General features: G+C 35.2%; 1 protein-coding gene across 2 annotated transcripts; it reads right to left on the reverse strand.

Moving 5' to 3' along the window:
• Positions 1–9,795: 9,795 nt before the first annotated feature.
• Positions 9,796–12,844, reverse strand: LOC307128897 (uncharacterized protein). Of its 2 annotated transcripts, none has more exons than XR_013816823.1 (7): positions 12,508–12,844; positions 11,847–11,920; positions 11,617–11,664; positions 11,450–11,533; positions 11,094–11,299; positions 10,767–10,926; positions 9,796–10,676 (listed from the first exon to the last, which is right to left on the reverse strand). XR_013816823.1 is itself a non-coding variant. In XM_079820927.1 (7 exons), the coding sequence occupies exons 1-5, from the start codon at positions 12,563–12,565 to the stop codon at positions 11,124–11,126; spliced, it is 432 nt and encodes a 143-aa protein (XP_079677053.1). In that variant the 5' UTR covers positions 12,566–12,659; the 3' UTR covers positions 9,796–10,676; positions 10,767–10,926; positions 11,094–11,123. The 2 variants fall into 2 exon arrangements, 1 of the variants encoding a protein (XP_079677053.1); XM_079820927.1 differs by having other exon boundaries at positions 11,617–11,656; positions 12,508–12,659.
• Positions 12,845–14,213: the final 1,369 nt, after the last annotated feature.

Genomic DNA, 14,213 nt, shown 5'->3' on the forward strand with positions numbered 1-14,213 from the left:
ACCATGTCCCCAATTAGACCTCTGAGTCATTTAGGGCTGGATGTCTGTATAGGAAAAAGGCTAGACTGGCCAAAGCAATGCCAGTGTGTGTGTCAGGAGGTCTGAAATCAAAATAGTGAAAAAGATGTTACAAGAAAATAACTCTCCTGGACCAGCAGTGAATTAAACATTCAAATGGCAATTCACTCCGACTTAAAAGCTCAAAATTGTCATGGCACCACTGGCAGACAAAGATCCATAACATGAATGTGATGCTACTGATGACTAATATTACTCATTCTAAAATAACTTGACTAACATGTCAGGCTTTTTAGATACTCTGAGGCCAAATGCATGTATAGGGTACAACAGGGCTAAAGGCACACCCTAAGAAAAATATGCTTTTCACTAGTCCCATAGTGTATGATTGCAGAAAAAAAAGAAAAAGAAAAAAAAATTATATATATATATATATGTTGTTTTATTGAACATTGAGGGATCAACAGATTTTGTGTGAAAATAAATCATAAAAGCGGTTTGTTTGTTTGTTTAACAATCTTATAAATGTATGAGTTGGCAAGGTGGGCCTTTTACCCCAAACAAAGGCTCACCAGCATGGGGCAAAAGGCACAAAGTATTGATACAAATAATTTGGCTTAAGTAAAATGTTTTTAATAATGTCTACATTAACACTTGCTACGTTAAGCAAAGTTTGCACTATTTTCGGTTTATTTTGATAAATAAAAATTCATTTTTGTTCAATAAATAGGCTGTCATTAAAATATGTTCATTTGTTAAAAATACAGAAAAAAATGTATTTAAAAAGTAAAGATTCTGAAAGCATTTAATGTGATCCTATAATATTTTTTTTATAATAAAAGCTTTACAGTAGTAACAAATAAATACATTTTATTATACCGTATGATATGATTATCGTATTTTTAAATATGATAGTTTCATTATAAATATGGTGATTATATCTAAGGTGGACACCCAATTAAATATGTGATATTTACCATCTGAATCTAACCATGCCATGTCAACAAATGGAAAAGTCAGCCAGCTGTTTATTACCATGTTAATTATTGTGCCTATCACCAACAGCAGGAGTCAAGTCAAGCAAGTCAACTTTATTTATATAGCGCTTTTTACAATGCAGATTGTTTCAAAGCAGCTTCACAATGTTAAATAGGAAAATAATGCAACAGACTTTTATTTGGCTGTACAGCCGCTCCGGAGAAAACGGTGATGTCATCTAGCTCATACATCATACAGTAACAATGTGGGCATTAGATTAGTAATTAAATCAGTAATTTACTTTATATGAGCACCTTTTTTATTGGACTTTAGTTTATAGGAGCACCTTTTACCCCAAATATCATACTTTTACATATTCTTCTGTTATTGAAAAACTCCTGCTTTATTTACCTTAAACAAAACTTAAAATCATTAACAATACCTTTACAGACATTAATTTGATCAATTATCATGTGCTACGTAAATGAGATGTGTAGTAAAAAGTGTAATTTATGTAGGTGTTTTATCTCTTATACTCATCAGTGCTGTTTCGCAGAGTCTGTTTAAACATTTCTCCTCCTAATCTCCTACAAAATTCTTCAAAATATAGCATTCTGTGTAGAATTCAAATGGGTCCGATATGTTTTGTGGTCTGCGCTGACTCGCACATATGATCCGCTCTATGCTATCATGTCTCTGGACCAGAGCAGACTGTGCATGCTGCAGCAGTTTGCATGACCTTACTGTGAAACCAAACTTAATTTGCCTCAATGGAAAGCATATTTACCCTGTCTGAATCATTCCCTATCCCCTATATAGTGCACCATGTGCCATTCTCTAAGTGACCGATTTCACCCACAGCTTCAGTGTCTATTTATAGTGTAGGGGTCTGGACGCTTCAGATTCTAGATAGTATCTGATTGGACAGAAAATCTGATGAGAAGCTGAAGTGCAGACTGAGAGAAGTGAGAGACTATAAGTTTTAACCGCTTATATCATCTAAATGCCAATTTTGTGTAGCTTATAGATAACCTTAAGGCTAACATGTTCATACTAAATGTAAAAAACTAATTTATGTCATGGGGACTTTAAGAAAAGTGCAGAGCTGAATTTTTGTGACATCTAGTGGTTTAAAATAGAATAAAGTCAAATGCGCCTTTTACCCCAGTGCGCCTTTAGCCCTGTTGTACCCTATTACATGCAGTTGTGGTTCAGAGATGCTGGGAATTGGAAATAAAGCAATATGCTTAATTATTGCCCATAGACATTAAATTAAATGATGTTATTAAAGGGTTAGTTCAACCAAAAATTTAAATTCTGTCATTAATTACTCACCCTCATGTCGTTCCAAACCCGTAAGACCTTCGTTCATCTTCGGAACACAAATTAAGATATTTTGATTAAATCGGAGAGCTCTCTGAACCAGCCATAGGAAACAACGTCATTGCAACTTTCAAGGTCCAGAAAGGTAGTAAAGACATTGTTAAAATAGTCAATGTGACTACAGTGTAGGGCTGGAACAATCTGACCTAAAATCAAAATCTCGATTAATTGAACATTTTACCTCGATTACGATTAATGAACAATTATTTTGCTCTCTTTTTTTGCTTTCCTTTTTTTTTCTTTTTTTTTCTAATAGTTAATTGATACGGTTTGTACTGTAAATATGTTCAACTATTAAAGGTGGGATATTTTTTTTCTAATGAGAAAGTGCATTTCTTTGTGATTTTAAAATACTTTAAAATCACTTTCACCAGTTATTGTCTATGGGTCGTAACATTTCTTACAGATTTCTGCTTGTTGTACATCAGATACAGATCAATTAACACATTAGGCCTACATTACATTTATTTGAATGCATTAATGAGAGAGTGATTGTGTGTGTGAATTACTCATACCATCTCTATTAATTATGATGCTGTGATTTGTAGTTACTTCAAAGGTAGACAAATCTATGCTATAACGGTTGAGTTTCTAAGCAACTTTAGTGATAAATCACAGGGCAGCATTGACAATGAGTTTCTGCGCTCCTCTCTGTGCACACGATCTTCACGTGATGTGCGAGCTACTGTCTGTATGAGTGTTCGTGTGTCACAATATAGCAGGCATAGTTCAACATAATACACATCAGATGGTCTAAAATCTCTTCAATGTTCAAACGGGCAGGCCTTAAAACACATATAAGTGACAAAGTTTTGTGACGACGCTAGTGAAAGTGATCTGGCTTCAGGGCGCCAAGTTGTCAGAGTCACGACACAACTTGGCTCTCTCATAGAAAAAAAAACTCACTGAACGGAGATGTTTGACATATTCTTGAATAGTGTAAAATCGCTTGAATGTTTAAAACTGGCAAGCCTTTAAACGCATTTAATTGACAAACATTATGAGGACGCAAGTGAAAGTGATCTGGCTTCGAGGCTTGCGCGCCGTCTGTGTGTGCGTGTAGCAGCGCATACAAGAACGGCGAGTAACTTACCTGTATAAACTGTGTAAAACATGCAATTATCATAGTAATTCTGAGCATCCAGATTGTATAAACAAAGATAACTGCTACTGAATATTTCCGTGTGCCTGCAAACTGCACTTGATGTGACTGACGGGGCGGAGTTACGTGACTAAAACCGAAATAACCGATGTCGTTTGAGGGTCTGAATTTCTGTTTTGATTACTTTCGATTAATAGGCCAGCCCTACTACAGTGGTTCAACCTTAATTTTATGAAGCGACAAGAATACTTTTTGTGTGCAAAAAAACACACAAAAATAACGTCTGTCATTCTCCTACTCTGTTGACGTCAATGGCATAGCAATTCAGTCCCGGGCCCATATGCAAAATAAATTGTACGGGCCCCCCTAACCCCGCCCCCCAAGTAGGCTACATGGAAGAGATATTTATAGATATTTATGGACTGCTCATGATTCGCCTTTAACCTAGAAATGACGGACCCCGGTGCAGCCACAAATATCATAACTATAGGCCTACTGTAATTAAGACATATATTCAAGGAATGTATTAAAAACAGAAAGACGCTATAATTTCAGCCTTACTCAGAGGCCGCGGAAACAGGCCGCACGTCAATCCATTCCCGACGATCTTGGATTGCTTCTTATTTATTAAATATACAAGCAATTACTTGATGAAATATAGATCAAAATTAAAATATAATTTATACAAAACGAAATTCACTTTAAAGAAAGACTTTCTACAAAACAAAACTCAATTGTCAAAATCATCTGACCCCATGTCTCCAGACATATTGCACATCTTATAATGTAGCTTACTCATGCTGCTCACTTTTCATAATAATAAAAAAAAAAAAAAAAAAAAAACAGGCTAATATTTAAACATAGCCTAACTATGAAACTAAGGCTACTATAGGCTACGTTTTCTTTAACCCTCTTTCCGACGAAGACGCCAGCGTATTTTTTCCTTTATGACAGCGGAAACAACTCCCAATAGCCTACTCCAGCCATACAGATAAATTCAAGACATAATTATAAACTATAAACTGTCTACTTTTATTTGTGTACACTCACAATAACAACAAATGCCGTGGATTCAGGGAACGGATTATTTTGCATTCACTCCAAACGCTGTCTTCCTTTAAAAAAGGTATTTGGTTTATTAAACATAAAGTTTAAAATTTCTAACGCATTTCTAAATTGAGTTCATATTTCCAACAAACGAAATTCCAAGAAAAAATAACGAAGTGGTAAAAAAAAAAAAAAAAAAACTTTGAGCTACCACCATGCAAATTCAAACATTTCACCCTTCTCTCCCAACGCGACGGGAACGGTAATTAACTATGTTCTAAATAAATATGCACATAGAGGCATGTTTTGTACACATCACTATACGACATGATCATACGTCATATGTTATTCATGAGGAAAATATCCTCATCAATAACATTTCGTTATTATGAGAAAAGATGGAAGTGGAAAATATAATATGTATGTGGCAGCAATAGGTCACTGTAGTTTTGCGACGTGGTGCTCCGCAAATAATGTTTTATTAGCTTCAGTTTTGAAAATGAGCGCTCTGCCGAAGCAACAGTAACAGGGATGATAAGAAAAAGAGAATAAAATAGGTGCACGTCACTGAAGCTAGATGTGGTGTTCTCAACAATCAAAAAACTGGTCAGATCTTGAACTGTTGTCATCCCAGAGATTTGTCTTTGAAAGGCTGCACGGAATGTGATCAATTGTTGTGGAAGGGCTGGAGACAAGTCTTTGTTATATCTCTCCACTAATCTCTGTTCCCTTTCGTATATCGCGTTCTACTCCTCAGAAGTATGGCCTATGTGTGGCTGCACCACTCTGAACAAATCGGCAACTGATCGCAAAGCGGAAAATCACCAACTCAGCTGGGAAATTATGATGTCTAGCCGCTATAACCTCTCACAATGTGTTTTCTTGTCTTTTTTTTTTTTTTGGTGCGGCGATGCAGCATCATATATTAAAATGACAGAGTAGCCTACCTAGTTCTACTGCAGTCGCGGGATGCAAAAAATAATAAACGCACACAAGAAATGACGGAGAAATTAGACATTACGGAGAAACAAGAAATTACTACACATGACATGAATACAAATATATATTTATTGTGGCCACGAATTAAAAATGAATTCCTTCGTTTTATTTAAAAGTTCCCCATGGGCGGGCCCCCTATTGGCCCAGGCCCATATGCACGTGCATACCATGCATGCCCCGACGCTACGCCACTGGTTGACGTAGTAAACACAGCGCAATGTTTCCGAGTTATACGACAAATTTTCACTTCAGGGTGAACTAACCCTTTAATTTCATGTTTATCTTGATATAGATCCCATACCTTAAAGTCCATTAATAGTCAAATAATTTCATTATTTGTGTAAAAAAAAACAACAACAATATAAAGACATTATTTAAACCATTTGCTGAAACTTCAGGAAATAAATGGGAGGAAAGGGAAAGCTGTGTGTTCCACTCAGTGGATGAGATGATCTTGCTCTTGTATTGCACATGGGTTTATTTTGGTAGATCATCACTGTAGTCTAAAGATGTGATTTAAACAGCAGCCATTTCTGTCCCCCTCGCCAGGAGCTTGCAATGGTATCGTGTCTCCAGGAGGGAAGCTCATGTGTCACCAATGAACAGCTGCGGCCTTCTAAATTCAAGTTTGGGAAACTTAGAACTGTCACTCTGTTCTTTTCCTTTAGTAAAGCAAGGAGGTGATTTTCATACACAGGATACTAACTAAATTCACTACGACTACAAATTGATTTTAGGAGAAAAGTAAAAAGTATACATTTGGCTATAGAGGAGTAAAAAGTGGGCTACCAAGAATGTTGGTCTGGACTCTGGAGTAGAAGGCCCCAGCAGTGACTCATTACATAGATCAAAAACTTAAAGGCTTCTACTGGGCCCTATGATTCCTGTCTGTGTTGCTGGTTTTATGTCAAAATAAGGTCACTACAGGGTTGTACCACCTGGGCAAGGCATTTGGTGATGGGGTGACATAAAAGGCAGCTGCATCGACAAAGACAATTACTTCAGAGGGGTTCTAGTGTGACTGGTAAAAATATTTTATGACTAAAGCAAAGTACAGTGACTGCCAATCTTATTTTTAAACAATAAACATATAAAGATTTTATTTTGTTTTAACCTGCACTGCATTAAGAAACATATGTATGGTCCAAAATAACACTATGTTGTTCCTTCCTAGCAAACATTCTAAAAGGAATGTCATCTCCTTCTGTCAAAATAGCATGCTACACCACCTGACAGGCAGCAGCAACTGCACCTCTTGGGTGTCAGCATGTTTATGCATGCATATTCAAAAGGTAGTTCCAACAGCATTAAATGAAGAGAGCAGCCACGTGGCTCAATTAGAAAGCTGTTACACCAAAAATTACCACATACATGATGCCATGAGTACTACTTTAATTGACTTACCTATGTGCCATGGTTCATTTTAACCTAAAAAAAAATAAAAAAGCATAACTGAAATAAATACATATTATAATACAATACAACAATACAATATATTTATAAGCATTCTCTTGATTATTTGGGTAAAACAAATGTTTTCACAGGTTTCCTGAGGAGCTGTACAGCATACCAGCGCCATCTTGTGTATAAACTTACTTAGGCAATCTTATAAAAGACAAATCACATTGTTAACTTCTGTATTGGACACATTGAAAACGTCATGTATGGGTAGCTGACAAATAAGCAGTAAACATTTATTTTTTTTGTAAACCACCACTTTTGAAGAAGAAAAAAAAGGCATATTGTCATGTAGTGTGAATTCTGATGTTTGAGAAAATATAAGGGGTCACTAACTTTTTAACACTAACTGTTTATTTAACATTTGTACAGAAACTTGTCCGATGGGGTGACATAGAAAGAAGTAAGAATATAGGGGTGTCGCACCAAATGACAACAGAAATTAACACTTTTATAGTGGTTCCAAAAAAAGTATTTGAACAATATTTAAACAATTCTGAGATAAAATCTGATAAAATGTGCACGTCACAGGCTTCACAGTAACCTTGAATGGGGTCCTTCAACTAATTAAACTTGTCAGTGGAATTGCCCGATTTAAATCAGGATATGGTGTCACACCAGAGGACATGGTTTTCAGTGACAAAATGTATCAAGTTCCTACGCTTTTAGAAATATATTTTTCGGGCTCAAAAATTTACAAAATCTAAAGACAAAGCAGATGTTATATCAACAGGTCCATGAAAGACAAATAAATGTTTTACCGTTTACTGCATTTTAAATGATGACAATATTAATTATATTCATTTTTTATCTTGTGTGACAGTGAAAATGTCATGTCACGTCAACAACCCATATATATATACATATATATATATATACATATACATATATTATACATATATACATATACATATATATATATATATATATATATACATATATTATACATATATATATACATATACATATATATATATACATATATATATACATATATTATACATATATATATACATATACATATATATATATATATACATATATATATACATATACATATATATATATATATATATATACATATACATATACATATACATATATATATATATACACATATACATATATATATACATATACATATATATATATACATATATATACATATATATATATACATATACATATATACATATACACATATATATATATATATATACATATATACATACATTTATTTACATATTACACACAATTATTTATATATATATATATATAATAAGAATATATACATATTACATGTATATATTTTTATTATATATATATATATATATTTATATATATATATATATATATATTTATAAAATGTGCATGTAATATGTAAATATAAATGTGTATCCACTGACAAGTTTAATTAGTTGAAGGACCCCATTCAAGGTCATGTTACTGTGAAGCCCATGACGTGCACATTTTGTGTGTGTGTGTGTGGTGTGTGGTGTGTGGTGTGTGTGTGTGTGTGTGTGTGTGTGTGTGTGTGTGTGTGTGTGTGTGTGTGTGTGTGTACATTTTTCTTTCACACACAAACTTCTTTTTTTATTTTATTTTATGGTCTATTTTTAAATATTTATTTAATATTTAAATATTTAAATATTGGTGTCATCTAGTGGTTTAACATGGTAATGGCACTAAAAAGAAGCAAAAATTATCTGGTTTGAATGAGGTTTACTCAACTTTAGCATGTAATATCTATTAAACGGGTCATGAACTGGAATTTGTTCTCTGAGGTCTACTTATAGAGTTAACAAGGGAGAAGATGCCCCCTTAAGAACAATGTGGATTTACTTTTAAACTGTAACATATTTAGATATAAGTGTAGTGCTAAATGATGATGATGATTATTATTATTATAGGAAATAAATGGAAACATTTGATATTTTTTTTGTTATAGCACAAAATGTCAAATATTAAGGTTGACTAACAATTTAGTGGAATAATTGAATAACCAACGACAAACCAGAATCTCAGTAAAAGAGATATTTAACTGAAAGGTAAAATAATTATATGACTTATGAAGAGGCATATGAATTTACATATTCATTTGCCCAAATCTGAATGGAAGAATCGATACAATTATTTCACTCAATTAACCTATACGTTTTAATGAAAGTGACGATTATGTCTGCAATGTAGGCTACATATGATTCACTATTGTTTAATAAAGCTCAGAGGTGGCATAATGCATAATAATAATAGCATAATCTTATGAGATTAATGTTTTTGTGTGCTTCTGTGCCACCTCTGCAGTGCAAAGATACATTTTGTTCATACTAATTTCTTTTGATTTGTAACTTTTTTCGGCCTGACTGTGGCTTATTATTATAACTGAATTTATTGTTTAATGAAAAATTGTTAATTTCATTGGTCATTGGTCAGAAGGTGCTCCTACATTTTTTGACTGGTATAGTTAGCTAACTACCCAGATAGCAATGAGTCGGCGGACCACCGGCGGTGATCCGGCGGCTGTAGAAGCGTCAGAATTGCGTAATCGCAAACACGTTTGACGGCGCACCGCCGGCGGCAGCCGCTTTTTAAAAGCGGCAGCCGGCTTCCTACCGCCTTCGTACCGCCGCCGGCCCGCAGGCAAACCGCCGTTCCGCCGCCTTTATACCAGAAGGCGGCCCGGCGGAGGCAAACGCTTTTTTCGAACGATCTGCCTCCGCTTATTGTGTAATAAATAATATATATATTTATTATTCATATATTTGTAACATGCAGTTTATGATGGATAATAATTGAACAAACCAGATAAATTCCCATTTGGCATTTTTATTCCACATTTCAAAGTACATTAACTGTCAATGATACAAGATAATATAAATTAAATATAACAGACAATAAATAAGCTTAAATAGGCCTATAAATAACAAAAAACATTTTTACTAAAGAACCTGCATGTTTCCAATTAAATTTTGGTTTAAAAAAAAAAAAAAAAACAGCCTTACAAGCAAATTATAACACTTACAATATTTGTTAATAACAAATAGGTCAGCTCTGGGATGAAAAGAATTACCATTAAATATTATATCAAATAATGAGGATATTTGGTACCAAAGAATGTGCAGGATACCAAATAAATCGAGGTATAACATCACATTTAACAAGCCATTTCTAACAATAGCATAAATGGTAATAATTTAGAGTAAAGCTCTGGAGAAGAATAGAACAGTAGTAGAACAGAACATTATAACAAGCCTGACTATGGGTTCTCCGGTTTTCCCCGACCTCCAGAATGAGGCAGCGCAAATTGGCTTATCTTCAGTGATTTCTTGTGCGCCTATATAAAGGACAAACAACCTCGCCATCCCATATCTATCCAAGGAGCTGCCTTCAAGGCAGGGTCACAGGGAATAAAAAAAAAGTAATTTCCACAGTGAACAGTGTGGATTGGGTGAGTGTAGCCTGAAACTTCTGGCTTCTTTAGGGGTCTTGATGTTACTGACTGCAGGATAAAGAAAGGGTTCCAGGTGTCAGTAGTCAGCCTAGGTGTAAGAGGTCGGCTGTGGGTCCCTCTCAGCTGTGCGGCGTCTTTTTCCACCTTCACGATCAGATGCTCCTTTCAGGTAACGCATAGCGCTAACCTGGACCGCCTCATCAGTGGCATCCTGGGTTGCCGGGTTCTTCCGGATGGCTCCTGTAGAAAATACAGATCTGTCATTCCATGTGAATGTCATAAGGCCACACACATCTACTTAAATATATAACAAATTTATATATATATTACTTTGAACAATGGTCTTCAGGAACATGTCTCTAAAACATGCTTTATCCCCTACACCAGTCCAGGTTGTATTAATGGAAAGGTGATTAGAGAAGATACTCTAAAGTATTCGCCACACGGTTGTCTTTAGGTCCCTCCCACATTTGATTGCCAAAAACCGAAGCTGAAAATACAAAAAAGTGTTACAAATTACATATCTCTGAAGCTTCTCATACATAAATATAAAAATGTGACAGGCTGTGATTCAGACTGTAGAATATGCAGTGTACAATCTTAAATTTTACTTTTTAGATTACCCTACAGCATTATAAACAAAATCAGCACACTTACTGGAGCTCTTTATCCTGCCTCAAACTGTTGTCAAGCAACGCCAAATGGGTTGTCTAGGGGGAGTAACAGACCCCCTGGCAGGGATAACTCTCCAAAAGACACATTGGCACTGAAATGTTGCAGCATAGTGTCCATTTTGTTGTCCATGCTACGCACAACATCGCCAAACTCTCCAAGACGTCGCAGCATTAGGGTCTGATCTGCACCTACAGGGGTTCACAGAATAAAAGAATAAAGCAGTCAGTCCTGGTCCCTCAACTACTAAACTATGACATTTACAACTAGGTCTACTACATGTACAGGTGGCCCCAGTGGGAATTAAACCAACAACCACAGGTGTTGTTTGCAAGTTGTACCTGATTGCCCAGTACGAGCAAACGTCGTCAACATTGTCCCAACTTGCTTCACCTGCTCATGAAGTGAGCCGCTGTCATCCGAAGCTACAAAATGAAAGGCATTTGGTAATTTTGGACCTACATCACAGTCAAAAAAGTAAAATTTAAGAAAGAGTGCATGTTCTCACCTGCTCGTGCATTGCTTTCCCTCAGGGCTTGGTTCTCATTCTGGAAATCTACATAAAAAATATTTTATTTTAATTATATATATATATATAAAACAACAACTACAGGCACAATTTTCCATACTGTTAAAGTTTCCAACATCTGCAATTTCCTGTTTGTCCATCTCAACTCCTTTCAATATTCTTCTCCTTATAGCCCAGTAACTAGACATTGTGACTAACAATTTATTTACCTTGAAAGCCGAAACGATTGTCCAACAATAGGTCTCTTGGATGAAGATAACCGATTGTGCTCTGGTCAAGGTATCTGCAAGAAAATGTGAACAAAACCGCATTGTTAACGTTAAATACAGAATATACAGTAGCTATGCTGTGGGGGGAAAAACTGGTCAGCCAAATGTGGAACAGTAAAATGTATTCATTCAGTGTAGTGAATCAAGTAAACTGCATTGTCCTCAAACATAATAAGTACAGCAGTTCAGAGAAATAACTCATAAATGACCTTAAATGCTAGAAGAACAGTAGCAACACAGCACATGCTAGCTAACACTTGCTAAAACTGACCTAGCAGCATGCTTGTTCGGACTAACAAAATAATTTAAATAACCTATATACATCATTCTGTTTTGTTAGAAAACACCAAAAGTTAAACTTAAGTCTTTCTAGATGTAAAGCTTTGGCTAACTTACCTACAGTAGCTAGATACATTTTAACATGTAGCACATGCTTGAACTCAGTGTGTAAAAAAGGCGAAACAGCACGTGTTAGCCAACACTGTGTATTGTGCACTATATCAGCGTGCGTGTCTGAACAAACTAATTAAAACAACCTACCGGTATATACATCAAAAATGAACATAATATTGTGTGACACAAAAAGGAAACATGTACTTACTTAAACGCTCGTAGTCGAGGATATTTTCTGATCTCCTCTCTTCAAATACTAAAACCATGTGATGAGCGGCCGCTGATGGTAAATCTGTATGTTTTACCGGTTTGTCTTCCGTCTTTTTTAGGTATACTGCCCCTCTCGGCCGGTGGAGGTACTTCTCTGTTTTTTTTTTATTTTATTTTTATTTAAATTAGTACATGTATAGACAAGTACAATACAAAAAGTACAATGAGAGAAAAATAAAAATAATAAAGCATTGTGGTACAGTTCCGAATATGTAGAACAAAGAATAACAACAAATGTAACACTGTATATAAAATAAATAATAAAAATAAGAATTCTGAGATAGAAAATACTTTATAATATTAAGGCAGTCACATGAAATTGAAAAGCTTTCAGGTTTCTGTTTTTGTAAGCTTTTTGTTTTGCGACCTCATGTTTGAGAGGGTTTCAAATATTGTAAAAATCAGCTTTATAAGAGGTAATATTAGAGGGCTTCTTTTGAGTTATTCTTGTCTTATGAATGTAGAATTTTTCCTAAATAATTAATAATATATTTTTGTTTTTCAGAAAAATATGGGTTTTGAAAACAAAGTAAAATGTCATGAAGTTAGTTCTAATTTTTTGTCATGTCTATTTTAAAGTCAGTCCAAAAAGAAATAGAAAAAAGGGCAATACAAAAATAAGTGTTATCCTAAAATGAACTTTCAAACTTTCTTAACCCTCCTATTATGCTAAAAAAAAAAAAAAAAGTATTACATCCATTATGGGTCAAATTGACCAACACTGTTTAAACACACTCGACATGCAAATAATCAAGTGAAAATTTAAATGTAATTTCCTAAACCTAACCTTATCATGGAATCAAGAGTCAAGAATCTGTTATAAACCCTAATGGCTTTGGAGCAAAAAAAACTAATATTTGATATAATTCACATATAGGCTATTATGATTTTATAATCGCTTCAAATGTGAGAACTAGTTAAAATGCTGTCAGTTCCACTCTATTTCCCAACAAGCCAAACATAGCCAACGTGGTTGGTCGAATTTGAGAGTAGAAATCCTTGTATTTCACAGCGGCTTGCCGCCAGCCGGCCGCGGTCCATTAGGCGGAGGCAACCGCCAGAGAAAATGAAGCCGGCGGCCCGCCGGCTAGTCGGCCGCGGCATCTCGCAAGAAATGGGAGTGACGTATTCGGCGGCAAACGTTTCATCACCGCCAGCGGGACGCACCTATAGCCGACAGCTTAGGGCCGGCGGCAAAAAGAAGCCGTGCCGATATTTTTTGCTATCTGGGTAACGAACTGTGAACATTGGAAAACTTTCCTGGGGTAAAATACAATTTTATTGACGTCTTTCCGCGGTTGAAAAACTGATTGACTGATTACACGAGACACGATACATTTCGGTGAATTGTACTGTATCTTTCAACATACCTTTTGATGTTCATGAATGTTTTTTCGTGCCAACTTGTAAATGGAGATTATTCACACTCCGCGCTGCGGATTGGATGAGGCGCTACTTTACAGCGATATGTTACATCACATTTAAGCATCAAAAACGCCATTTGTTGTTTGGATTTTGTGATAAAATATAATTTGAAAGCTGAGATTTGTTTCTTATCAGAAGTAGCACAACCCTCTTTGTAATTATTAGTTGGGAAGCGCGCTACAAATAATGTTTGTGTAGAGAAAAAACGCAGACCTGACA

Source organism: Gobio gobio, assembly GCF_949357685.1.
Source record: "Gobio gobio genome assembly, chromosome: 7".
Lineage (NCBI taxonomy): Eukaryota > Metazoa > Chordata > Actinopteri > Cypriniformes > Gobionidae > Gobio > Gobio gobio.

Bases quoted from the DNA above. Each gene is read 5' to 3' on its own strand.
- LOC307128897 (XM_079820927.1), bottom strand. From the start codon at position 12,565: ATGGTTTTAGTATTTGAAGAGAGGAGATCAGAAAATATCCTCGACTAC. The intron at 11,657-11,846 runs GTAAATAAATTG...GTAGATTTCCAG, and splicing joins CAATCGTTTCGGCTTTCAAG to AATGAGAACCAAGCCCTGAG. The intron at 11,300-11,449 runs GTACAACTTGCA...GAACCCCTGTAG, and splicing joins TGCTCGTACTGGGCAATCAG to GTGCAGATCAGACCCTAATG.